Source organism: Crotalus tigris, unplaced genomic scaffold, assembly GCF_016545835.1.
Source record: "Crotalus tigris isolate CLP2741 ecotype Arizona unplaced genomic scaffold, ASM1654583v1 scf7180000018938.1368258, whole genome shotgun sequence".
NCBI classification, from domain to species: Eukaryota; Metazoa; Chordata; class Lepidosauria; order Squamata; family Viperidae; genus Crotalus; species Crotalus tigris.
The window spans coordinates 451,173-477,133 of record NW_024097283.1 but is presented as its reverse complement, the minus strand read 5'-3'; the positions used below and the strand labels follow the sequence as shown (position 1 = coordinate 477,133).

The 25,961-nt window shown below is 41.0% G+C and overlaps 1 protein-coding gene across 4 annotated transcripts in view; it reads right to left on the bottom strand.

Annotated features, from left to right (window-relative positions):
- CUNH1orf21 (chromosome unknown C1orf21 homolog) overlaps positions 1-25,961 on the bottom strand; it is a 156,322-nt gene that overhangs the window by 73,805 nt on the left and 56,556 nt on the right. For 3 of the 4 annotated variants that reach the window (XM_039357618.1, XM_039357617.1, XM_039357619.1), the window contains exon 2: positions 20,187-20,408. In XM_039357618.1, the coding sequence (XP_039213552.1) occupies positions 20,187-20,280 (94 nt within the window). In that variant the 5' untranslated portion in view covers positions 20,281-20,408. Of the gene's footprint in view, positions 1-20,186; positions 20,409-25,961 lie in introns of those variants that run through there. The other variant, XR_005558448.1, reaches the window with a different exon arrangement.

Here is a 25,961-nt window from a genome sequence, read left to right as displayed (position 1 = left end):
CGTGTAGCCACTTGCACTGTTTTTATTAATGCCAAATAAATGGAACTTTAGTGTTACTTCATTTATTCTTATTTACAGAAAGCAGCACATATTGTTGTACATATTGACATTTTAGTCATGTACAAAATAATGAAAGATGTGACACAAGATTAGCTTTTGCTGTCTATATTTAGCCAAGCATTTTGCAAACTTTACCAAAAGCAAAGAAGCTGCGCTACACAATTATAGCAGCCTTTGGCAAACAATGCCCCTAAATATTGAGCATCCTATATTTAGGTGTTTACCATTTCACGCTTCCTCTTTTTTATGCCAGTACAAATCTAAGCCTAATGTAAATCAAGCCATAAGATAAACAATACTGTTATTATTTATGCAGCTAAACAGAAACATCAGTGTTCCCTGATAGAGAATAATGAAAGAATGTGTTGGCTTCTGGAGTAAGCGGCACTGAAGCTACACATCTGAAAAAGGACAGAGCTTAAAAGTGTAGTGGATAAAACTTGAAAAAAGCATATTTAAAATGGACATTTTAAGTCCTCCTAAGATCAACCCCCTGAGGTGAGATTGGCCCCAACTTTCCAGAAGTCACTTAAAACCAGGTTGTGTCAATAGACAAAAGTAACGGGAATCTGATGAGGTGGATCCACTGTTCAAAATTTGACATTCCTGCTTATTTTTTTTATAATAATCTTAATTTTTATACTACCTGAATATTTTTTAAAGTATTGTTTGTTTACCTGTTGCCCAGAGTCAAATGATATGAGATGGGCAGCCATGTGAATACAAGAGACAAACAAACAAGAGGTCTTATAACCCATGGCTAAATCAGACAATAAGAAAAAGTACTGTGAATTAAAATTCAGCAATCGCTAGAGGACCATCCATCCCAAGCCTGAAATAATCTGTGTTTTTCAAAGAAAATTTCAATTATTTATCTAGGTGAGATTATAACTGACTGTTCTAAAAGCAATGACTCACACATAAGCACAATAATACACATGGTATGATCTGTTGCATGGGCACACTTCTTTCCTACATCTTTTCCTTTTTTCAAAAAAAGAGAAGATTATTTAAACTGAATATAAAAGCTGGATGAAGAATAAAGGACTAACAATGGGCCTATATTAGCTTGTCCACTTTTTAAAAAAGTTCTGAAGTCAGGAGTGCATTTTTGGAAACTTACTCTATGCTATAGTAATTGCTTGCCCTAAAACTTTATTTATGGTTCCTGCAATTGGTCCAAACTAAAGAACTGCAGTGGTCCTTCAATAACACAACTAAACCTTTATTTTAAGAAATTTACATGTATTTTTTTCATTTTCTTTTCATAACATGGAAATAGCAGAAATGTGGCAAATATTGAGATTATGTACAGTGGGGCAAAAAAGTATTTAGTCAGCCACCAATTGTGCAAGTTCTCCCACTTAAAAAGATGAGAGAGGTCTGTAATTGTCATCATAGGTAGACCTTAACTATGAGAGACAAAATGAGAAAACAAATCCAGACAATCACATTGTTTGATTTGGAAAGAATTTATTTGCAAATTATGGTGGAAAATAAGTATATGGTCAATATCAAAAGTTCATCTCAATACTTTGTTATATATCCTTTGTTGGCAATGACAGAGGTCAAACGTTTTCTGTAAGTCTTCACAAGGTTAGCACACACTGTTGCTGGTATGTTGGCCCATTCCTCCATGCAGATCTCCTCTAGACCAGTGATGTTTTGGGGCTGTCGCTGGGCAACACGGACTTTCAACTCCCTCCAAAGGTTTTCTATGGGGTTGAGATCTGGAGACTGGCTAGACCACTCCAGGACCTTGAAATGCTTCTTACGAAGCCACTCCTTTGTTGCCCGGGTGGTGTGTTTGGGATCATTGTTATGCTGAAAGACCCAGCCACGTTTCATCTTCAATGCCCTTGGTGATAGAAGGAGGTTTGCACTGAAAATCTCATGATACATGTCCCCATTCATTCTTTCCTGTACACGGATCAGTCGTCCTAATCCCTTTGCAGAGAAACAGCCCCAAAGCATGATGTTGCCATCCCCATGCTTCACAGTAGGTATAGGTGTTCTTTGGATGCAACTCAGCATTCTCTCTCCTCCAAACACGATGAGTTGTGTTTCTACCAAACAGTTCTACTTTGGTTTCATCTGACCATAAGACGTTCTCCCAATCCTCTTCTGGATCATCCAAATGCTCTCTAGCAAACTTCAGACGGGCCCAGACATGTACTGGCTTAAGCAGGTGGACACGTCTGGCACTGCAGGATCTGAGTCCCTGGCGGCGTAGTGTGTTACTGATGGTTGCCTTTGTTACGTTGGTCCCAGCTCTCTGCAGGTCATTCACTAGGTTCCCCCGTGTGGTTCTGGGATTTTTGCTCACCGTTCTTGTGATCATATTGACCCCACGGGGTGAGATCTTGCGTGGAGCCCCAGATCGAGGGAGATTATCAGTGGTCTTGAATGTCTTCCATTTTCTAATTATTGCTCCCATGATTTCTTCACACCAAGCTGCTTGCCTATTGCAGATTCAGTCTTCCCAGCCTGGTGCAGGTCTACAGTTTTGTTTCTGGTGTCCTTCGACAGCTCTTTGGTCTTCACCATAGTGGAGTTTGGAGTGTGACTGTTTGAGGTTGTGGACAGGTGTCTTTTATACTGATAACAAGTTCAAACAGGTGCCATTAATACAGGTAATGAATGGAGGACAGAGGAGCCTTTTAAAGAAGAAGTTACAGGTCTGTGAGAGCCAGAAATCTTGCTTGTTTGTAGGTGACCACATACTTATTTTCCACCATAATTTGCAAATAAATTCTTTCCAAATCAAACAATGTGATTGTCTGGATTTGTTTTCTCATTTTGTCTCTCATAGTTGAGGTCTACTTATGATGACAATTACAGGCCTCTCTCATCTTTTTAAGTGGGAGAACTTGCACAATTGGTGGCTTACTAAATATTTTTTTGCCCCACTGTATGTCTACTCAAGTAGTCCTTCAGTTAGTTTGTTTTGCATTTATTAAAGAACCAATTCTATGGCTTCTCAGGAATCTCTAGTACTTGATTAATAACATCAGCAATATGATTATACAATGTGACACACATTCTATAGGCCATATATTTACTACAAGTAAAAGTACTTTTAAATGTTAGCAAAGGGGAAACAGACCAATAACTAGGAAATAGTCATTGGACCTATAGAACTAACTATAAGATAAGATAACCTTTATTGTCATTTTTACTGGGCACACTGGCTCACATTAAAAATGAAATTCTGTTGCCTGCTTCAAAAGTGTACACATACCTAAGACATATATAGACATGCTATAATATACATACATATGTATATACCTACACCCTTACATATAAATTTAATTATATATATATATAATTTACTATAATTTAATTAACTAAAGTTCTAAGTATCCACTCTCAATTATGCCTAGACATAAACCTGCTTAAATTCAGAAGCACAACTTCCTGACATAAGTGAACTATTCCACACTGAAACTGGAGAATTCTGAAAATCGCATTGAAAGTTGTAGGTGTTAAGCATACATTTGCATAAGAATTATTGGCAATTATCCTGTTATTATTTTGAAATCTGATTTTATTCAGTTGACCATGTAGCACTGACCCAGACATTATAATATGGTATGAATAATAATTACTGCACCTCAATGGATAATGAAGAATTCCAAACAAACTGGGTGTTTTAATATTGATACCTTTATAGAAACTAGTAGCATTCCTTCTGAATCTTATTTCCACAAATGTTTTACCTATGGTACTTTTCAAAGGACCCTTAGTATAAAATAATAACCACCAATCCATGCAACCATTACCTGTTACTTTCCAAGTAACTACAACAAAGTTAAATGAAGTATCTTTTGACACAACAATTTCTGCTGATATAGACAAGCTAGGATTCAAAATATTCAAATTCAGACCTATATGAGATGCAATAATTTACTTTATAACAAGGAAGAAAATGCTTGTCAAGGTCTTACTTAAGAGCCTGAAAGCTACAAAGGTTTGAATGGGGAAGAAGAGGCTGAAGTTCAACATTAGCAAGACTGACTGGCAAGGAATGGTTGGACCTCCCAGTTCTGGACGTCCAAGTCCACTTTTGATCCTGACTATGGTTGTTTTTGATGATTTAGGACTGCTATGTAATCCAGGGCTCTTTTGAACTCTTAGTTGCTGCTCAAGGAGTAAGTAGCAATTGTGACACAGAAATCTTTGCACAAGTTCAATTCAAGCATCAGTTGTCCTTATCCTTGGTCTAAGAAGTTCCCCCTTACAGTCTCTCATGTCCTGGTCATCTTACACTCTATATGAGGCTACCTCTGAAGACTATTTAGAAGCTCTAGTCTAGCTGGTTCAGAATGCAGCAGCATTAGCAGTGCTCACTGTTCAAGCAACTCTTGGGGTTTATAAATTGCAGTGGTTGCCAGTAAGTTTCCAGATGTAACTTAAGCCATTGGTTATTATCTGTAATGTCATACACAGTTATCTAAGGCAGGAGTGTCAAATTGCCGGCCCATGGGCTGGATGCATCATGCCGAAACTGTGTCCACCCCAGCTCCGGCAATGGGGAAAAAGTCACAATACGTCACGACATGTCACATGATGTTGCAAATTTGACATCCCTGATCTAAGGAAATCACTTGTCTCCCATACAGTTTACCTGTCTTGTGCAAACAGACAAGAGACAAGACAAGCTTGTTTGGGGTTCCATTGATCAAGCATCTAATCAGATTAGGAAAAGTGTCTTCTGTGTCACTTCATTAGCCTTCTGGATAGCATTCCCATACAGATTCATGTTGGCCTCTATCTTACCCACCTTCAAGGGAGCCCTAAAACCTTGGCCCTTTCTCCATGTCTTGGATTAAGCTGGGTGTGATATGGCTTTTTTTGTTTTTTTTACTTTGTTTCCTTAGGATGACTTTCTTCTTTTCTTAACTAATGTTTCATTTCTTCTTTTAATATCATGAAATACTCAAAGCATTGTTTTGGAATTGGATAGTTTAGAAATTTGAAAAATAAAAGTGACACAGTCAGAAAAGTCATTATCTTCAGTTAGATCAGGCATGTCAAACTGCCAGTCCCTGGGCCGGATGAGTCACGCCAAAACCACGCCCACCCCATTGCCGGCAATGGGAAAAAAGTGATATGTCACGCGACATCACGTGATATCGCAAGTTTGACATGCCTGCATTAGATACTTTTTTCAAATGGAAGTTGTGCAAAACCACTGGGATATATAGAACAAACATTTTAATGGTTAAAGGGCTTGTTATAAATTAATGTAATCTCCATTTTTGCAAAAATGATACAGACATCTGGCATTTTTTAAGATCTAGCCAACCAAGATGAAAACAAAACTAAAAAACAGGTAGGCTTTCTATTTTAAATTAATAATTTCCTGAGATCAACCAGATGGTTCAGATTGCTATAAATGCCTGAAAATCCTAAATCATTATGGTTTGAGTAATGTTATGTCTGAACTAGAATTCCTCTCTTCATGCTGTGATTTAAACAATCATAAAGACCCCTATCCTTAGAATAATTTCTTTTGGGGAGCTTTACACACCTACTACTCTATTTTTTTATTGTGGCTATATAATTTTCCAAGGTTAAATTGCAACAAACCTAAGAGAAGAATGACAGTTATAGTTATTTAGTAGTCTGGTGTTCTAGGCCAGAACAGCTGGGATCTTACATAATTGTCCTAATATCATCTTTTCTGCCTCTCATTTTGAGAGGCCTGCCTGGACCCCAGAAAAGTGAATTATTAAAAAAAAAAATCAGTGTAGGAATGGTGTAAGAGTGGCTTCTTTAGTTGAAGGAGATGAGGTGTTGACTTACCTGAACGCCTTTTCTCAGCACGGAGATGGATAATCCACTCAGTGGGTTGAGACTATATTCCTGCCCAATCAGATCAGTCAGCCAAAGTTGCCACGCCTGTCCTGGACCACGACTTCCCAGTCTTGACACGAGCACAGCCATTGACTGACAGTAAGACGTTTTGGCTCAACTAAATATACCCTATTATCCTAATCTATAAGGGTCGGTGTGGATTATCCATCTCCGTGATAGAGAAAAGGCGTTCAGGTAAGTCAACGCCCCTTCTCCAGCACTGGAGATGGATAATCCACTCAGTGGGACATACCAAAGCCTATTGTCCCTTGGGTTGGGGAATAGACTGGTCCCGTGTGTAACTTTGGTCTAGAACCTGCTGGAGAACCCTCCTACCGAAGGAGGCCTCTGCAGAGGAGTACTTGTCGATTTTGTAATAGCGAAATGAATGGAAAGGGCGAGGCCCAAGTGGCTGCCCTGCATACCTCTTCAATAGAAGCCTGCATGGCCCATGCTGCTGAGGTGGCAGCGCTCCTTGTGGAGTGGGCCGTGATATGCTTGGGGACTTGCAAGGTTCCTCTCTAGGCCATCTAGTAAAAATTCTAGGATCTTGGGGACTGTGATCCCTTCGAGTAACAATTCCTGTTTAGAGCACCATGATTGGAAGCTTCTCCACGTGGCCTCGTAGATACGGTTCGTGGAGGGGCGCCTGGATGCCTGTATGACCCTAATTACACCCTGTGAGCAAGCCCCCTTGGCTAAAATTGACCGTTCAAGAGCCAGACGGCTAGTTATAGCCATTGTGGCTCTGGGTGGGAGATCTCCCCCTGCTTGAGGGAGATCTTCTCCAGAGGAATCCGCCATGGATTCGTGCGGGAGAGACTCCTCAGGTCTACGAACCAAGGTCTCCTTGGCCAATAAGGGGCCACAAGGATTACCTCGGCTCTTTCCCGCAGAATCTTGCGTACTACCGCCGGAAGGAGAGGTAAGGGTGGGAACGCGTACAGGAGTCCCTTTGGCCATGGGCTCCGTAACGCATCCGTCTGCTCTGCTCCCCTGGATGGGAATCGGGAGAAGAAGCGAGTTAGGTGGGCATTGGAAGGAGAGGCAAATAGGTCCACCTGGGGAAGCCCAAAGTGGTGACAGATCTCCCTGAAGATCCTCGGGTGTAGTTGCCACTCCGAGTGATCTATTGTTGATCTGCTCAACAGATCTGCTTGGATGTTTGCCTCCCCCGATATGTGGTCGGCCTTTATGGAGGCCAGATTTTGTTCCGCCCAAGCCCCCAGTAGGAGGGCCTCGGCCGAGAGTGAGCGAGAGTGTGTGCCCCCCTGACGGTTTATGTGGGCCTTGGCTATCATGTTGTCCGTCAGGACCAGTACGTGTCTGCTTTTTATGCTGCTCCAGAAATGCCTTAACGCTAGGTGAATAGCCTGCAGCTCGAGCCAGTTTATGTTGTGTCGGAGGTCCACCACTGACCAGCGGCCCTGTGTCCACTTGGTCCCCAAGTGGGCTCCCCAGCCGAATAAGCTCGCATCTGTTGTGACTACTACTCTGTCTGGTTCCCTGAAGGGGGACCCTCTGAGGAGGGCTGGAGATAGCCACCACCTGAGGGAGTGTCGTACTCCCAGAGGTATGCCTACCCTTTTCCGGGATACACTGAGTTGCTGTCTCTGAAATGGGAGCATGAACCACTGCAGTTCTCTTGAGTGCAGCCTTGCCCAAGGAACTATTGCTATGGTCGATATCATCTTCCCTAACAGCTGGGAGAGGCAGACCAGCGTCACTGACTGACTGCAGCTTACCTGTTTTACGGTTTTCCTTATGCTGCTGAGGCGTTCCTGTGATAGGTACATCTTGCACTCCTTTGTGTCTATGACCGCTCCCAGATGGAGTATTCTCATAGTTGGGGTTAGGTGGCTCTTTGGAAAGTTCACCGAGAAGCCGTGGTCCTGCAGCAGTTTTATCACTAACTTTAGGTCCGCCTGAGATTGTTGGGCGGACGATGACTGGATTAGAATATCGTCCAGGTAGCACTGGACTCTGACCGGGACGTTTCTTAGGTGTACTGCCAGAACCGCCAGAATCTTGGTGAACACCCTGGGCGCTGATGACAGGCCGAATGGAAGTGCCCTGTATTGAAAATGGTGCCCCCTGTAGGCGAACCGTAGAAAGCGGCAGTGAGCCAGAGAGATAGGGATGTGCAAGTATGCCTCCGTGAGGTCGATCGATGCCAGAAAATCCCCTTTCCTTACGCTTCCAAGGATGGAGCGTAGTGTCTGCATTTTGAATTTGCGGTATTTTATGTAGAAATTTAGCCTTTTTAGATCCAGAATGGCTCTCCAACCCCCCGAGGGTTTTGGGACCATGAAAAGGATAGAATAAAACCCCTGGTCTCTCTGGTTCATAGGCACTGGCTCTATGGCCCGTATGTTTAGGAGGTGCTGAACGGCCTCGTTCATGAGCCTTCTCTTTGTTGGGTTCGTGGGACAGGGGCATGGGCAGAAGCGGTTCGGGGGCTTTGAGAGAAATTCTAGGGATAGACTGTGACGTATGGTGTTCCTGACCCATACGTCCGTGGTGGTCTCTTCCCACTGGGGAGCAAACCCTGCTAGTCTGCCCCCTATGGGAAGGTCTGGGTGGGAGTCATCTGGTACGGCAGAAGGGGCGGTTGTTCCCCCGAAAGGGCCATCTTCCCTGCGTTTGCCTATGTCTTGTGTTCTGTCTGTCCCCCTGTCTTTTCCTATCCTGTCTAGCTTGGAAGGGTTGGGAATTTTGAAAATAGTTGACCCTGGTTTCCGTACGAAAGGATTGTTTCCTTCCCCAGGAGCCGGGTCTCTTGTCCTGTCTTTTAAGCATGTGTTTAAGGACCTTGTGCTTGTCCTTGTTCTCTGTCAGGTATGGCGTTAGTGCCTCACCAAACAGCTTTGCCCCTTGGTATGGAGCCGAAGCCAATTTCCACTTGGATTTGGTATCCGCCTGCCAGTTCTTTAGCCAGGGGAGGCGCCTGCTCATGTTGTTTGCTGCCATTGCCTTGGCTGAAAACCTGGTCGCTAAAAGTGTCGCATCCGACGCATATTCTGTGGCCGCTGCCATTTTGTTGAATTCCTGGTGAGTGCGTACGTCCTCCATGGGAACCCGGCCCTGTAATTCACGGAGCCAACAGAGTGTGGCTCTGGTGAAAAAGGACATGGAGGTAGTCGCCCTGGTAGCCCAAGCTATTGCCTGGTGCGTTCTCCTGTAGTTGGACTCACTCTTTCGGTCCTCGGCTTTAAGAGCCTCAGCAAAATCTCCTGATATGGCCGTGTCCGATATCAGGGGTCCTATGGGCTTGCCCACCACCGGCACCTCCAATGTTTCCTCTAGCTCCCTTGCTATATTAAATAGCTTCCTCTCCACATTGCTAGGAAGCGGTAGGGAGGTTGGTGCTGCCCACTGTTTCCTTATTGTGTTTAGGAACATGGTTGGGCATGGTATGCGGTGTTGAGTGGTTACCTTTTCGGCGAACATTGGCTCAGCCTCCGTGTCAACTGTGACAGGTTCCGCTGGTGTCCCATGCCCCAGATGGGCTGTGGCCTCAGCCTTGCACAGAATGGTAACAAAAAGAGAAGGGTTAAACAGGCCGCTGAAGGACGGCCCTTGAGGTGAGGTGTCCTCTTCCTCAAACATTTGAATCCCTTGTGATGTACCTGGCTGGTCCAGGTAAGCTTCCTCTGAGACCGACGAGTCTGAGAAGGAGGAGAGGTCCTGATGGTCCTCCGTTTCCTCCCGATGCCTCGTTCTAAGTCCTAGAGGCTTGGCTTTGGAAGTTTGAGCCCTGGCCTCAAATGCTCGGTCTACTGCCTGTGCTACTAGGGTAGCTAGCAGATCCCCCGTCAGTGCAGGAGGAGTAACCATTGCCTGCGACCCTGCAGGTGCTGTGGTTAGCGTGGTCCTCGAGGTTTCCTGTAACCTCCATGGGGAGGGGGATCGGGAAAGCGATGAGAATTCGCCTATCCCGCCCTCTGTTTGGGACTGTGATGAGTTCCCTATTGACCAAACGCCCCTTGGGGATGAAGGGAGACCCAGCGGTAGTTCGGGGCCTATCCCCCCATTCTGCCTATTTTCAATTCTGGCCCTTTTCTGGGCTCTGTTGAACTCTTTTTCTAGGGGTTGGTGTCTTCTGATTGCCTGCTTGTCAGCCTTCTTTGATGACTTCCTTGCAGCCTTTCTAGGGGCTGCAGAGGATTCCGAATCCTCTGAAGCAGGTGCTCCAGAGGATGAAGGCAGGGCTCCAGTGGAGGGAATGATTGCTTCCTCCATTCTCCACTAACGCCGGGCCGCGATAGGGGGGACCCAGGTAGTAGGAGAGCTCCAACTTTGAGTAAGGACAGGCGCACTACAGGGGGCGTCTGGAACTCAGGAGCAGACTCTGCAAAATTGTCAGAGTTAATCACTGTGCACGGATAAGAACAGGCACACTAATGGGAATGCCTGGAATTCGGCTTGACTATGGTGGGTAAGGACAGGCACACGACTGGGGATGCCTGGAACCCACCACTAAATCCAGAAGCATATGGGCCACTAATGGGGGATCCGAAGTCCGGAAGGAGCCAAAGGCAACTGAATTCAGTTAGTTATGAAAGGTTCTTATTTACTTTGGATTGAAGGCACCAAGTCCTGGAACAAGCAGCTATGTGTCTGATTTAAATGTCTCTAAATGAATAATAGGTGCTCTAGTACCTTAGTACTGCTTGCCTGTTAATTTACTCCAGCGGCTGGACCTAGGCTTCTCAGGGAGCATTGGATCCCCTGTTTGCACAAAAATATGGCCGCCGTTGCCAGGAGACTACTGCGCATGTGTTAAAAAGGCCAGGAGGCTACTGCGCATGTGCTAAAGAGGTAGGAGACTACTGCGCCTGTGCTAAAAGGCTGCCAGGCATGCGCAGAAAGTCTCCCCTCTTGCCTCTGCGACGTGCGGTTTTAACAAAGAGCCGCGCGTGCTCCAGCTGCCCAGGCAATGGCACTTCGTTGAAATGACCCTGAGCAGCCTGGTGAGTGAAAGAAACTGCTCCTTCGCTCGCCAGCTGTTTCCCGTAATCAATCTCCCTCCCGGCATGCGTCCCCTTTGTCCTCCGCTCCCCTCGCTAATCCTTGCCTTTCTGTCTTTCTGTCTTTCTTTCTTTCTTTCTTTCTTTCTTTCTTTCTTTCTTTCTTTTTATAACACGCGGAGTTGCACGTTTGTTTAAGGCGGCTGCCGGCTGCTCCGGCTGTGGGAGGGTGGGAGGGGTGAGGGAGGGGAGTTAGGGAATTCCCCCTTTTAAGTGAGAGTGGTTTCCCCTCTAGGGAATCTGACTTCCTGAGTCTTACAATTTAGTAAAGGGAATTTTAGAGTAATCAATTAAATTGAATTAAATTATCTCCAATTAATTTTTAAACTAAGCAATTTCAGCTACTAGAAGATAATCCCCCAATGGAAAGGAACTATACCTGCCTAGGAGCCAAAGTTGTACGTCTGTTCTCTGGGCCAGATCAGTCAAGACTGGGAAGTCGTGGTCCAGGACAGGCGTGGCAACTTTGGCTGACTGATCTGATTGGGCAGGAATACAGTCTCAATCCACTGAGTGGGTTATCCATCTCCAGTGCTGGAGAACACATTATTTTCCAGTCCTCTAATGATAAAGTTTCTCTGTGCTATATACAATTATGTTTTCCTTTGTATAATTTCTTGTCCCCGAATTACATCAAATAAATGTCTTAGAACAGAGGTCCCCAACCTTTTGGGCACCAGGAACCGGTTCCATGGAGAGAGGTTTTTCTGCAGACCGGAGGGTTTATGGTTTTGTATGCTGCCTGCATCCTGCAGATGGGGCTTTGCTTGTTTGTGCGGACTGGTTGCTAGCATGCCGCGGCCCGGTACTGATCCACAGACCAGAGATTGGGGACCCCTGTCTTAGAACATCTTTAGAAAAAAGAATTCCACTGATTTTTAAAAGGAAAAGGAATGAGACATTTAATTTTATTTGCTCTCTTTCCACTGACAACATTCTTTCATGTTCATGTCTTGCACGCTTTTGGTTTAACAGGACAATATGGTTTTAACTGAAATGATTCTATGTACAACTGATTGCTAAACAAAGAGAATGTGAACATTTTCAGAGACAGAAACCTCTTACTTAATTTCAAACATACAAAAGTCTGTTGTTGCATTATGTTGTACCCAAAGATTTTTCCCATGGTAGGCAAACTCCCTTTGTTAGAAGATAGCTGATGTTAATAAAGCAATAATTATTTTTTGTCCAGGCTAATACAAAATTCTATTTGAATTAAAGTCAGAATGTGTCTTTAATAGAATGTAAAATGCAATAAATTTCAAACAATATTCTCAATTTTTCAGGATGAACATATTTTCTTTCAAGAAATATGCCTATGCTTGCCTATGCTTGATTCCTATCTGATTATTCAAGAAACCTTGGAAATTTTATGAATCAGAGGGCAGACACCAACCAAAAAGCTTGTGAAAAAGAGCTAGAAAGGCATTAAATATAAATATTGCTAATTTAAACAGTTAAATATTAATATCAAACAATTAAATAGATGATTGGATTAAAAAGAAGGCAGACATGCATTCCAAGGAACTAAAAACTTTCTGTGGGCTTGCCCAAAGTGCTTCTGGCCAGAGATGTCAATCAGAATGAGTGGAGGAACAAACTGGGAATTTCAGAGAGAAAGTTCAATAGTTTGGAACTGGAATGATAAAGATGACTATGCCCTTTTAGAACCAGGTTATATAACATTTCTTAATCACAGATTGTTATATGAAAAGTAGAATCAATTATTTATTCAACTGAAATATATAACTAGCACTCTTCAGACTCAAGGGCTATAACTGCTACTTTAGCGGAAAATGCAGCCTATGCATTAACACTATTTTTATGGAGATATATTCACTTTTTCAAATGAATTTTTATGTACATTTTAATGCCTGAGATTAAATGGCTTTAAATAAATGAAATAGTTAGTATTTTAAAATTCTACTAGAGAGAAACTGAACCTTAGCCATTTCCTTGCATAAAAATAAAACCACCCCACCCCAATTACCACCAGAAGTAATCACAGTATGTTTTCTAATTTATTTATTTTTTCATAGAAAACTTTATAGAGTTATTTAGAATACTTTGTAGATTTTAAAACTCTTAAGTTATATTTTGTGGAAACTTGCAAACTGATTTCAAGCATTTCTTATGCTTAAAAATAAAACTTTAAGCAGGCTCCACCTTCCAAAATATTGAGTTTTAAGAACAGAAAGCTACCTAAATCTACATATAACTAATACTTCCATTATATTTTTAACAGCAAGTACTCTGTTCTTTGGTCCTCGGAAGGCACTCTAAATGTGATATGATATTTCAGATCTCTTTCTTTTCAAGTTCATTCCATGATGCTATGGAAAATTCTGCGTCCCATACTTTTCCAGCATGATAGCTCCAACAGAGATCATCAAAAGGAAATGGTCTGGAAGCATTTATGTATTTATGGAGAATTATGTATTAGCCTTACAGACTGAAAGAGATAATTTTCTCCCATTTGCATTAATAGATAAAAATTACTTAAATGCCACCAAAAACAATACATTTTAAAAGAAAGAGAATAAGGCAGTGGTGGCAAACCTATGGCACGCATGCCAGAGGCGGCACTCAGAGCCCTCTCTGTGGGCACGCATGCTGTCGCCCCATCCCCCCGTGGCCCTCTCATCACCAGCAGCCCCCAGGAGGAAGTCGCCCAGGGCGTAGTCTGCGTGGAGCAGTGCTGCCAAGGACATGGCAGCTGGGCAGCGAGGACAAGACTCCACCCTAGCGTCCCATTGCATGCAGAGGGCATGGACAGAGGCCCTGGCCGCCATGATGCTGCTGGGCCACCTGGGCGATCAGCTGTGGCGGGCCATGGAGGCGGTGGGTGGCCCTGTGGGCAGGAGAGGTGGGGATGGGGCAGGGGTGAGGCACTAAAAGGTTCGCCATCAGTGGAATAAGGCATCACTCCACCCTTCTATGTCCCGAAGATGCTTTTTCAAAAGGCAATTGGGCATTTTTTGTTTTTCCTTGAAGACATTTCGCTTCTCATCCAAGAAGCTTCTTCAGTTCTGACAGAACCAATGTTTTGCTTCTCATTCAAGAAGCTTCTTCAGTTCTGACAGAACCGATGTTTTGCTTCTCATTCAAGAAGCTTCTTCAGTTCTGATAGAACCGATGTTTTGCTTCTCATTCAAGAAGCTTCTTCAGTTCTGACAGAATTGAAGAAGCTTCTAGGATGAGAAGCGAAATGTCTTCAAGGAAAAACAAAGTTGTGTCGTCTTTTGAAAAAGCGCTTTGGGACAACCATGACCTGAATGACTGAGAATCTTCATAGAAATCCACCAGCATTTCTGCCAGCATTAACCCAGCATGGGTTTGAATAAGAGACCCTCAAACTTTGGATCTTGCAACTTTACTACTAGAATTTCTCTGCCAGTGAATCTGAACCAGTCAATAAGTGTACACACTGAAACATTAAGAATTCAGTTATATATACACACTCGGTAAGATGCTCCTGGTTTATGGAGAGAATAAGACTAAGTGATTCTTATCTGGCAATATACTAATGCCCTGGAGGAGAAAGCCACTTATTGCATTATTGTTCAATGTGAATGAAAGCTAGCAACAAACAAAAGTTGAGTATATTTTCCTCTCAAATCTTCATGGCCCCTATCACAACAGGGGAAAATAATCTCATTATCAAAGTTCAGGGAAAATTAAAAGAGTGCTGTCCTAAATCAATAGATGACAGATTCAGCAGAACTTATTTGACATACTTCTATTTTTTTTCCACCTTTGTCCAAATACAGAATACTGAATAGATGAGTAGAAATTATCAACATTTTGTAATATTTGATGATCTCATAAGATTTTTGGTCATTAAAATCCTGTAAGTGTGAACTTTCTAAGACCTGGTTTACAAGATGATATCTATACAGGAAGTCCTTAATTTATGACCAGTAATTTAATAATTGTTCCAAGTTACAACAGCAGCAGAAAGGGTGCTGTATGCACCATAAAGCACTTCTGGCCAACACAAAATATCTGCTGCCATATCCCCCCTGGGGTCACATGACCATATTTCAGGCGCTTGGCAACCAGCTCACATTTATGACTGGCTGCAACATCCTGCAGCAAAATGATCCCAGTTTGCAATGTTGTTTTTTTTTTAATCATTTTCTGTCATTGTTTGCTGGTTTCTGGCAAAAAAATTCCATTTAAGAGAATGAGTTTGCATTTATGACATGATTCACTTAGCAATCTCCATAAAATGATAATAAAATTGGGCCTGGTAATACAGATGCTTCAGTTTAGGATCATCATGACTTATAACCAAAATTCCAGTCTCACTACAGTCGTACGTTGAGACTATCTGTACAGGAAAACATTGGTAATTGATAAACTAAGTCAATTTTAAATAGAGATGGGAAGAACATGCACAAAACAAAAACAAACTGTGCTTTTCCCATTTTCTTATCCTGCTGCAAAACAAAAATTTCTTCTTTCTCACAGGAACACTGGCATTTTTATCAGACAAGGAGAATTAGACCAGGGCTTTTCAACCTTTTCACCCATTTTACCACTTTTAGGATATAGCAACATCCGAGTACCACCAGTCGCCTAGCAAGGTGTCAAAAACTTGATGACCAAAAAAAAAAAAGGAAAAAAAAGAAAAGGAAAAAAGTGATGAAGTACAGGTAGTCCTCGACTTACAACAGTTCGCTTAGTGACTGTTCGAAGTTACAATGGCACTGAAAAAGTGCCCCCTAAGCCACAGCTGATCAAGACACTTGCCTGCCCACCAGGCCGCACTCTTCCTCCTGTCCGAGGTTTTTATTGTTGTGAGCATTTCTGTTGAGGATTGGCAGCAGGGGTGGGGTGGGGGGTGTTTGGTTTTTATTCCCCCGTCTGCTGGGTGGTTGCAGCAGGTTTTGGTCACTTCACATGACCCTGGGACATTGTGACTGTCATAAATATGAATCAGTTGCCAAGCATCTGAATGTAAATCACAAGACCCTGGAGATGCTGCAACATTCCAGCTGATCGGCGCTTCTTCTGGGCTTAGCAGAAGTGCCAGGATGAGCACCAAGCTCCAGCCGGAACCTGGCGCTGATCCTGGTGCTTCCACTGAGCCCTGACAGCCCCAAAAAACTGCAGATCAGCTGGAAAGCAACACTGATCCTGGTGATTCCACTGAGCCCTAACAGCCCTGTAGCTCCAGCCCTCTCTTGCTCAGGCTTGTGAGGTGCTGCTACCGGTTCAGCTCATTCTCCTCCCTCACTACCACTTTTCTAGGATTGTCGCGTACCACCTGCCAGGTGCCAATGTACCACAGGTGGTACCCGTACCACTGGTTGAAAAGCCCTGAGTTAGAATACTTATTGTACACAGTGTTGCTTCTTTGTTTACTTTTGATTCAGTGATTAACAAATTTGTTCCTATTGTTTATGAGGTCTCAAAACAACAGGAGTGTAATAGTACTTTATTAGAGTGACTAACAAGTATTTATATAGTATTTGTAAGAAGATAAAAATGTTCTAGATCAACAGAAATAAATACAGTGGTTTAATCTTCTAAATGCTATAGACAAAAATAGAATACCAAAAATCTAAATATTTAAAACTAAATTTAAAAACTATTTTATGATTAAAGTATTAAAATACTAACACATCAGGGACTGTGCATCTTTTTGTGACCAGCAGAAAAAGTAAAACAGCAGAAAAAGTGTTTATGTATATATATATGAGGTTTAAAATAGGAGACCAATTTTCTGCATAAAGGAATGATAGCTGAAAGAATTTTTGCATCTATCCTAGAGATAGTAAGATCCCAGTCCCCCCCCCCCAAATGAGATTATTTTCAAACAGGCTGAATTTATGTTAGAAAGTCAGATTTAAGGTTAAGACTCAGTTTGTTGTAGAAAGGACATTGGAAGAATATGTAGACTAGTATCTTAGGTTTCTCCAGGATGCATTTTGCTTTCCTCCAATACCACAGAGAGCAAGACATTAAAGCAGGTTAAGAAAAAACTTCTACAATACACTGGGCAGAGAATATTGAAAAAGTAATTTTTCCTGGTTATATTCTCCATTATTGAGTACCTAATATTTCTGCACCATCTGGAGAGCTATGTCGTATACTTGCAGCTAAATTGCAGCTCTAACTCTTAATAACTTTACGGCCAGCAGGAATGTGATGGACATCAGCACAAGTGTCCCTTTATTTATTTCTAAATAAAGGATTTTTTAAAAAAGTATTACATACGTATGTTCCTGGATCCCCATTGCTTCATATTTCCCAGGCTTTTTATACTACTATTAGTGACCAGTTTCAATGAACGGCAATGTTTAATATCCCTCATATGCTATGTACTTGAAGTTATTCTTAGTAATAGTTACTTTTAGTAACACTTATAGTAATGTATCAGTTCATATAGTAATGTATCAATCATCATCTTCCCTTCAATAGATGACAGGTATTATCACACATTATCTGGAATACTCTAAACAAGTATATATACTGAGACTTTGAAAATATGTACATTTATTAATATAGAATTAATCATTAATCCTTATTTGGAATGTTTATCCCTTTTTCATTTAACTTTGAGAAATATTATCAATTTCAACAATTCATTGAAAATATATCTTATTATTTTACCTTATTCTCTGTGTCATATAATATATGTGGGTATATACATAATTCTGTATTTATTTATTTATTTTTGTCATATTTATGTAGTGTATATCGGAAGTGGGGACCCTATGAGAGTTGAATGCAATGAAATTTCATTTTAATGTATGCTGATTAGTGTACATTCAAAGTGACAATAAAGTTATTATTCTATTCTATTCTATTCTATTCTATTTATTTGCAATTCAACAAGATCCTAAGGAACAACTGATCGGGAAAGGGCGTTGTCTTAGCTGAATGCCTTTTCTCAGCACGGAGACGTAGAATCCACCAATGGGTTAACTCTGCCTTCCTGCCCATTAAACCGGGTCAGCCAACTTGTCACGCCTGCCCTGGGGTAGCCACTCCCCATTCTTGATGAAGGCGAAGCAGCTGATTACAATTCGATGTGATGGCTCCCGGTTCCCTAATATGATCTTAATGGCTTTTAAGGGTGGGAGTGGATTCTACGTCTCCGTGCTGAGAAAAGGTGTTCAGGTAAGACAATGCCCCTTCTCCAGAACTGAAGACATAGAATCCACCAATGGGACATATCAAAGCCTCACTGTCCCAATGGGTGGGAAACATAAGAGGTCGAAGTTGTGTTTGTAGAGATTACCTGTTGCAGGACCCTCCTTCTGAAGGAGGCAAAATGATCTATCTTATAATGTCGGATGAACGGGGAAGGCGAAGACCATGTTGCTGCCCTGCAAACCTCCTCAATAGAGGCCCACACCACGGAGGTCATAACGCTGCGAGTGGAATGCGCTGTGATTTGTCCTGGTATTAGTAGAGAAAGCGATTGATACACTTCCGCAATGCAAAGTCTGATCCATCTGCCTATGGTTGAGGCGGACACCTTCTGTCCACTAGAGATGTGGTGAAACAAAACGAAGACAGCTTCTGATTTGCGTAAATCCGTTCGCCTGATGTAATGTTGTAGTACCCTCCGGACATCCAGTGTGTGCCACTGTCGTTCCAGGGCATGAGACGGGTTGGCACAGAAATCCAGTAGTATGATTTCTTGGGCCCTATGGAACAGGGTGTTAACCTTGGGGATAAAGGTTGGGTCCAATTGGAGGACCACCCAGTCCCGATGGAAGGTGCAGAAGTCCTCCCTGACCAACAGAGCCGTGAGTTCGGAAATGCGTCTGGCCGAGGTTATGGCGACCAGAAAGGTTACTTTGAGGGATAGGGCCCTCAGAGTGTAAGACTTCATGGGTTCGAATGGTGCCTTGGTGGTAGTTCCCATGAGGGGTACCTGTGAACTACGGGCGGTTTTGCACCCTTAAGGAAGGCGCGAATCCTGGGGTGCTGTGCCAAGGAAACTGTATTGGCGCAGGTGAGTAGAATGGATAATGCCGTGACCTGTCTACGAATGGTGTTCGGTGCTAGGCCCTGTCGAGCAAGTATTCTAGTATGTTTGGAATAGTTAGGCGCGAGACCTCAAGTGTTCGTTTCTCGCACCAGCTGCAGAAATTTCTCCATGTGGAGTCATAGATGCGATTAGTTGCCGGTCGGTGGGATGCTTGGATCATGGAGATTACTCTTGCTGGGTACGACTCCCTGCTCAAGATCTGACGTTCAAGTGCCAGGCAGTTAACTGAAGCCACTGGGGTTCTGGATGTTGTAAATCCCCCTAGCTGAGTGACACTTGGTCCAGGGGTATCCTCCATTGGGGGGGGAACCTGGAGAGATTTACCAGGTCCGCGAACCACGGTCTTTGTGGCCAGTGTGGGGCCACGAGTATGATCTCCGCCCGCTCTTGCAACATCTTGCAGATGGTTGCCAGGATCAGCGGGAGAGGAGGAAATGCGTAAAGTAGGCCCCTTGGCCATGGGCAACATAGGGCGTCCATTTCCTCCGCCCCCGACGATGGGAACCTTGAGAAAAACCTTGGGAGTTGGGCATCTGTCCGGGATGCAAACAAGTCTACGACTGGTCGCCCGAACCTCTGTGTTATTTCTGCAAATAGGTCCGGATGCAGACTCCATTTGGCGTGATCCACAGTTGACCTACTTAGGAAGTCCGTTTGTCTGTTTGCCTCCCCCGAGATATGCTCGGCCCTGATGGAGGTGAGGTTTTCCTTCGCCCAGTCTCCCAGTGTTCTACACTGTGCACAAACAACACACACACACACACATGAACACACACAAACACACAATTTTGGGCCAAAATAACGTACATTTTAAAAGGAAAAAAAGTACTGTCTGGAGAAATATATGAAAACTTATGCATATTCTTATTTTTATATTATTATTCTACTCCTGTAGAATATAAAGAGCCTTGTGGGAACAAAAGCTGCAGTAAAAGCCCCAACCCAAATAACTAGAAATATCTCAAAAGAGAAAAGAATTGCAGTAACAGGTAGCCGCAGAGACTATTCATATAGTTTGAACACATTTTATAAACATTGTAACGTGAAGCCGGAGCTAGAAAGAAGCACAGATTTTCAGGAGATTACTTCTTTCATAAGTACTACCAGTTGCATTCCAAAATTAAATCCTCTGAAATTAAATGTTGAGAAACAATGAACAAATAGATTTTAGGCAGGAAAGTAAGAAGGATGAAGAAAAATATAGATCCACAATAAATAAAACTCACCACCAAATACATCTCCATTCTGGTAGTTTTTCCCCTTCTGAGCTTCCTCTTCATTTTGTACAGCAGAAACATGCTTGGCTGATGCACAGCCCATAGCTTCATTTAGTCAACTCCAGCTTGATTAAGCCGCAAACCATTTCTACAGGTATGCACACATGGTCTTTGCGTTTTTTGGAAAAATAATCCACCTTCCAGCTTTGTAGTCAAGGCACTTGTAAAAATCTGTGATACAAAAGAAGAGGAATAAGGAAAAAAAATCAATAGGTGTATGAGCTACATGGCTATTAACTACTGTGTTCCACACTACAATATTTAAAAAGAAGGACCTTAATGGTCCTTTTCCTTATTACGTACATTCTTATCTATAGAAAAAATAATTTATATGAATTAACCTCTATAAAATTATATAAAAATACTTTTGCTTTAATGGCTAAAACTTCCTTTTTGTCACAACACACAAAATAAAGAAATCATTTCGCTTAAACAATTCCTTCTTTCCTGTATAAGCCGTGTGTTTCAAGGAGATAAATCTGCAGAATTTTCATGCAAATGATGATTTAGTGACAAAGTATTTCCATTCTAACACACAGTTATCATGTATGTCAACTTTTGGAAATGGATCAATTATTGGTAAAGATTGTTGAGCAAATAGTTGTTCAGAAGTTATGCATAATTGAATAAGATCAATTCCATACACCCCAATAAATTAGACTTTAGCATCAAATTTCTACTCTATCACCATCTTGCTAAATAAATCCACATAATGGACTAAACTTCAGCTAATCATAATCAGTATATGGATATTATTTTAAGTTGCATGGGCTTTCTAAAGAATCCCTTAGACTCAAATTTGTGAGATATGCTCCTTCCAGAAAATACCTATGCATAATGTAAAATAGCACACAGACCTGTGAGTCCTATTATTAATCCATAAGCTAGATTTTTCAGGTCTCCTATTCTTCACTTGAGGGATTTAGCTATTCAACAAATCCTATTTTTTATAATACTTGCACTTATATAATAAATTCTTCAGTCTGCTCTTCCTATATCTGTTTTTATAGAGCCTATAAAAGTCTGAAGGGAAAAGCTAGGTTTATTTCTATAAAATTGCTTGCCATTATAATCAATATTGGTTATGTTGGAATACAACAAACAATGTTATATATCATTACAGAACAAGCTTCCCTTCTCTAGAACAGCCACAAAAAATTCAAGTGTTCACTTTTACTTAAACATCCTTGAAACATGGTACTCTTGTAAAAACAAGAAGCCTTATAAAGCAAGATCTGACACTGGTTCATTATAGAAACATTTAAAATTAACCAAGCTGTCTGGATTTGATGAAAAACTATAGTTTCTAATCTTACAGTTATGCTTGGGTGAGATGGGTGACGCCAATCCCATAACTTGCTGTGACTAAATATTACATTAAGTTATAATGTATAACACATAGATGAAACCATGGTGTACTAATTATATTTATTGGCTTATTATGTAAGTAAAATGGGACTAATATCAAATATAAAGAAGACCAAACTAATAACAGCAGGCACAGCAACCAGCCTTAGAACTGACAATGAAAATACCGAAGTGGTGGATAGCTTTTGCCATTTAGGATCGATTATAGATACAGAAAACATGCTGTTGACTAATACTTAGTGGAACTGATAGACTTGGAAAAAATATTCAAATGCCAAGATGCATCTATACCTCCAAGGACAGAATTATGCAGACAGTTCCCTGCTATATTCAGTGGAAGAGAAAGTTGGATGGAGCTAATCCAATTTCAGGATTGGATAGCATAGTCCATAAGGCAGGCACTTCAGCAGCAAAGGTATGTCTCTTGGGACTCAACAGATGCAGGTCCCTAGTTGATGGTACCTTTCAGCATCTCTTATCTACCAGATCTAACAGAGCAGAGCAGGCTGGGGAGAGATGGTCCTCAGACATCCCAGTCCCATGACATTTTGGTTGCCATTAACTGTGATTTCAGTGAGTTTTTTGCATCTTTTTTGGCCTTCATTTAGCAAAGTAGGGCCACCAGTACTTCTTTCACTCTGCCACTCTTATATTCACTGAAGAAGAGAGATATGGGGATAATATGCATCTTTGTCTCAGTTTACTTTCCATACTGAATCACTGCGAATTCATTTTTACTGTCATTTATAGTTTATTGCAGATCTATAATCATGTATTCCATTAATCTTGGAGTACTGACCCAAGCTACAAAGTTAAAGGTCTAGCTGTAATCAAGGAAGCAAAGATCAACCTCTTTAAATTTTTTTGCTTTCCTCATATTCATCCTCTGTTGGTTATTTGACCTCAGATGCCTTGTCAAAAATCTTCTTTCATAGCAGGATTTGTCTCTGCAAGCATGATCTTAAGCAAAATTCTGTTTATGTGAAGAAACATTGTGTAATTTATAACTTCTCTCGATTACTTCTTCTTCAGTACAGATACTGTATATACACCAATTTATCTCAATTCCCCTTGTTCCATATTTGTTGGCATGCTGCTGTTTATTTATGTATTTATAAAATGTATATAGCCGCCTACTCCCTCACAGCATTTCAATAAAAACATAGTATAAACAAAAATAAAAATAAAAAACAATAGCCCAGCCACCCACTAATAAACTATTAGTATTTTAACTGCCTCTTCTATTCCAAGTTTTACATAGTTCAGGGAGCTTTGTGGCTGGTAATGACATATCTGACTGCTGGTCTACTGCCTCTATTTCGCATTTTCCCCAAGAACTAATTCTAAAATGCATTTTTGCTCTGCAAATGCTCCACTTTATAATTCTATTTGTAAAAGTTGTCAGCATGATTTTTTAATCTTCCTTTAAGCACATCAAATCTCTTCTGTAATATTTTTAGGTATTCATCTTAGGCCTAAATTTTGTTGCAATTCTTTTGATTTTTGAATGCATGAATATTTTTAGTAATGTTCATTTTCTTGTTCATTTCCTTTATCTCTTGGTATTTTTGACTGCTACATCTTTTCTTGTCCTTTCACACTTCATACTGAAAGTCTGTTCAGTCACTGTATGGTTTTGTTGCCATAGGTTTTTATTCTCTCTCTTCTCCTGGCTCTGATGATACCTTCTTCTGAAAACACTTGGATTGTTTCTTGTTTGAAACTCCGAAAATACATTTTCCACTTCAACTTTCATGATCTCTCTTATCTCTTCTTATAATTCCTAGTTTGCTATTGCATGAGTTATTATACTGAATCTGTTCCTTACACTGATCTTATATTCTGACTGACCTTCAAGTGAAATCTTGCTGGCACACGTAGTCACTTAATGTTCTAAATTTAATCTGTATATCTGACACCAATAATTTATGGTTTGTTTCACAATCTGTACCTAGCCTGTCCTGTCTGACTAGATTACATTTCACTAGCTTCTGTTTCTCATTATTTAGTCTATTTAATTTCAGTATTGTCCATATGGTGATGTCTATATCTAGAGTCTGTTTATATTGCTTGAACAAATGCTGGCAGTACACAAGGAATCTCTCTGCAAAAGTCTATTAGTCTATCTGTCACATTATTACATTTACCCAATCTGAATCTTTCTGATTCTACATACTGTGCCTCCAGATCTACAATTTTTGCATTTCAGTCACTCATTAAGAGCACTAGATTTTTCCTTGACATCTCACCTAGTGATTTGCCACAAAATTCTTTAATCTGCAGGATTTCAAGGTGGAGAGTCCCACATTCAGATCAGAAACACCATATATTGTGTTGAGTGGTTTAATCCATCATCTCTTCAAGCTGCTTCAAGTCAGTTTGGAGAGAGTTAAAAAAAATCTTTCGGTTGCATCCATTCAAAACCAAGTGCACAAGAAAAAAAAGATTGAAGCACTCAAATCCATATAACAGTGTTTATTTTTAAGGTTGGATAAACAGCAGAATTAGCTCAGAATTACACAATTAATATAATGTGTGACTTGATGCTGGTTTACACAAAGTGGTACTCAGTGTATATACAGCAGGCCATTATCAAATCTATTGCAAGGTCTCTATGGCATGTGTGCAAGATTTCTCTGGAAAACATCCATATGGAAATTACATCCTCTAATTAATACGTACTGCAGAACATCTGGTGGCAGGGGAAGCACAATAGTGCTTGGAAGACCTGGGAGAAAGAAAGCCTTGATGGTGGATGTTGTGTAGTAACAGAAACATACTATGCAAGGCAGGCATTCTGGAGAGTAGTGGCACATTTTTTTAATAGTGCAGAAACAGAAGCAACGTATTTGCTAAGTAGGTCACTGTTGCAGTAATCAACTCTCCTTTCTAAATCATTGCTTACTTCTCAGCTGTTCTGATGTGTCATCTGATAGCCAATTTACCCATTTTAGCATATAAATAGAGTGAAGTCTTTTTAAATTAATTTTTATTGCTTTTTAAATAATGACAGAGAAATGAAAAAAACACAAAGATAAAAATGCATGCATTGTCAAATAAAAACAATCACACATAGAAAGTATTAATAATGCAAATATTTAAATAATTATGGATTTTAAGACAAGGTGTTACAGACTATCATAAAATACAACAAGATGTGCTACAATGTTGATTTGCACAGTAGTATACATTAATTAGCACTTTTATTAATTTTCCTATTTATTACAATTTTTATTAATTTTCTAAATGAATAAAAATCTAAGAGAAATTAGAAGTTATAGAAAATACAATTCTATTTTTCATTAAATTTCTCACTTCCTTGAACCTTAACAAACATATCATGTTTTAACTCCTGGACGATGGCTGGGAAGAGATCACTGCTATTAATTTCATTGATTAAGAATATTAAGAATGTCCTTGTTCAATTAGGACAAGATCTATGTTGAATAAGGATTTTGTTCCTTATAATGGCCACTCAAATGCCTCTTGCAAATAGGAGATGTCCCTCTCCCAAGTTATTGTACTGTAGTTGGAGACATGCCCAACAAAACCTAATAGCTCTTCACAGACTTAACCCTAATGAGCTCATTTAGTCCTCCTTTATACCATTCAAGTTAATAGCCACCAGCATGCCTTGTAATGAATTCTACAGTAAATGTTTTATGTGAAAAACTTATTTTCTTTTATTTGTTCTAGATCTTCTTCTGAGCAACTATATTTATAATCCTAGTATGGTGCTTTGAGAAAATGGGGGGGGGAGGAGACTCCGTCTTGTCCATTTCTCTTGATGCAAAGCACAATTTTAAACACCTTAACCATGTGGTTATCACATTGTCTTTTTGTTGTTGTTGCAAACTCTTAACACCAACAGAAATACAATTCCAATCTCAGAATGTCTAAGGAGTACTTCCTTTCTATTTGGACCATACAGTATCTTTTGAGAAGGACTAATATTCATTTCTGATTAAATGAATCTTTCCCCTCCCCCTGCTCCACTATTTATATAAATAGCAGCAATCACTAAATTCTAAGCTCTGCTAAGAGATACTATGCAGAAGTCCCCTCTTGGGATCTGTGCTCATTCTACCATCTATGATGGCAGCACTAGCAGCCTACCTTCATCAAAGTGCTTTGTTGGAGATATGCCAGGAAGCTACATGGATACAATCTTCTACTTTTATCCCACACTATAAGCTGGTATTTCTCAACCTTGGCAACTTAAAGATGTGTGGACTTCATCTCGGAGAATTCCCCAGCCAACATGGGGATGCTGGCTGGGTAATTCTGAGAGTCCACACATCTTCAAGTCACCAAGGTTGAGAAACATGGCTAAAATCTAATCTTCCACTCGAAAAG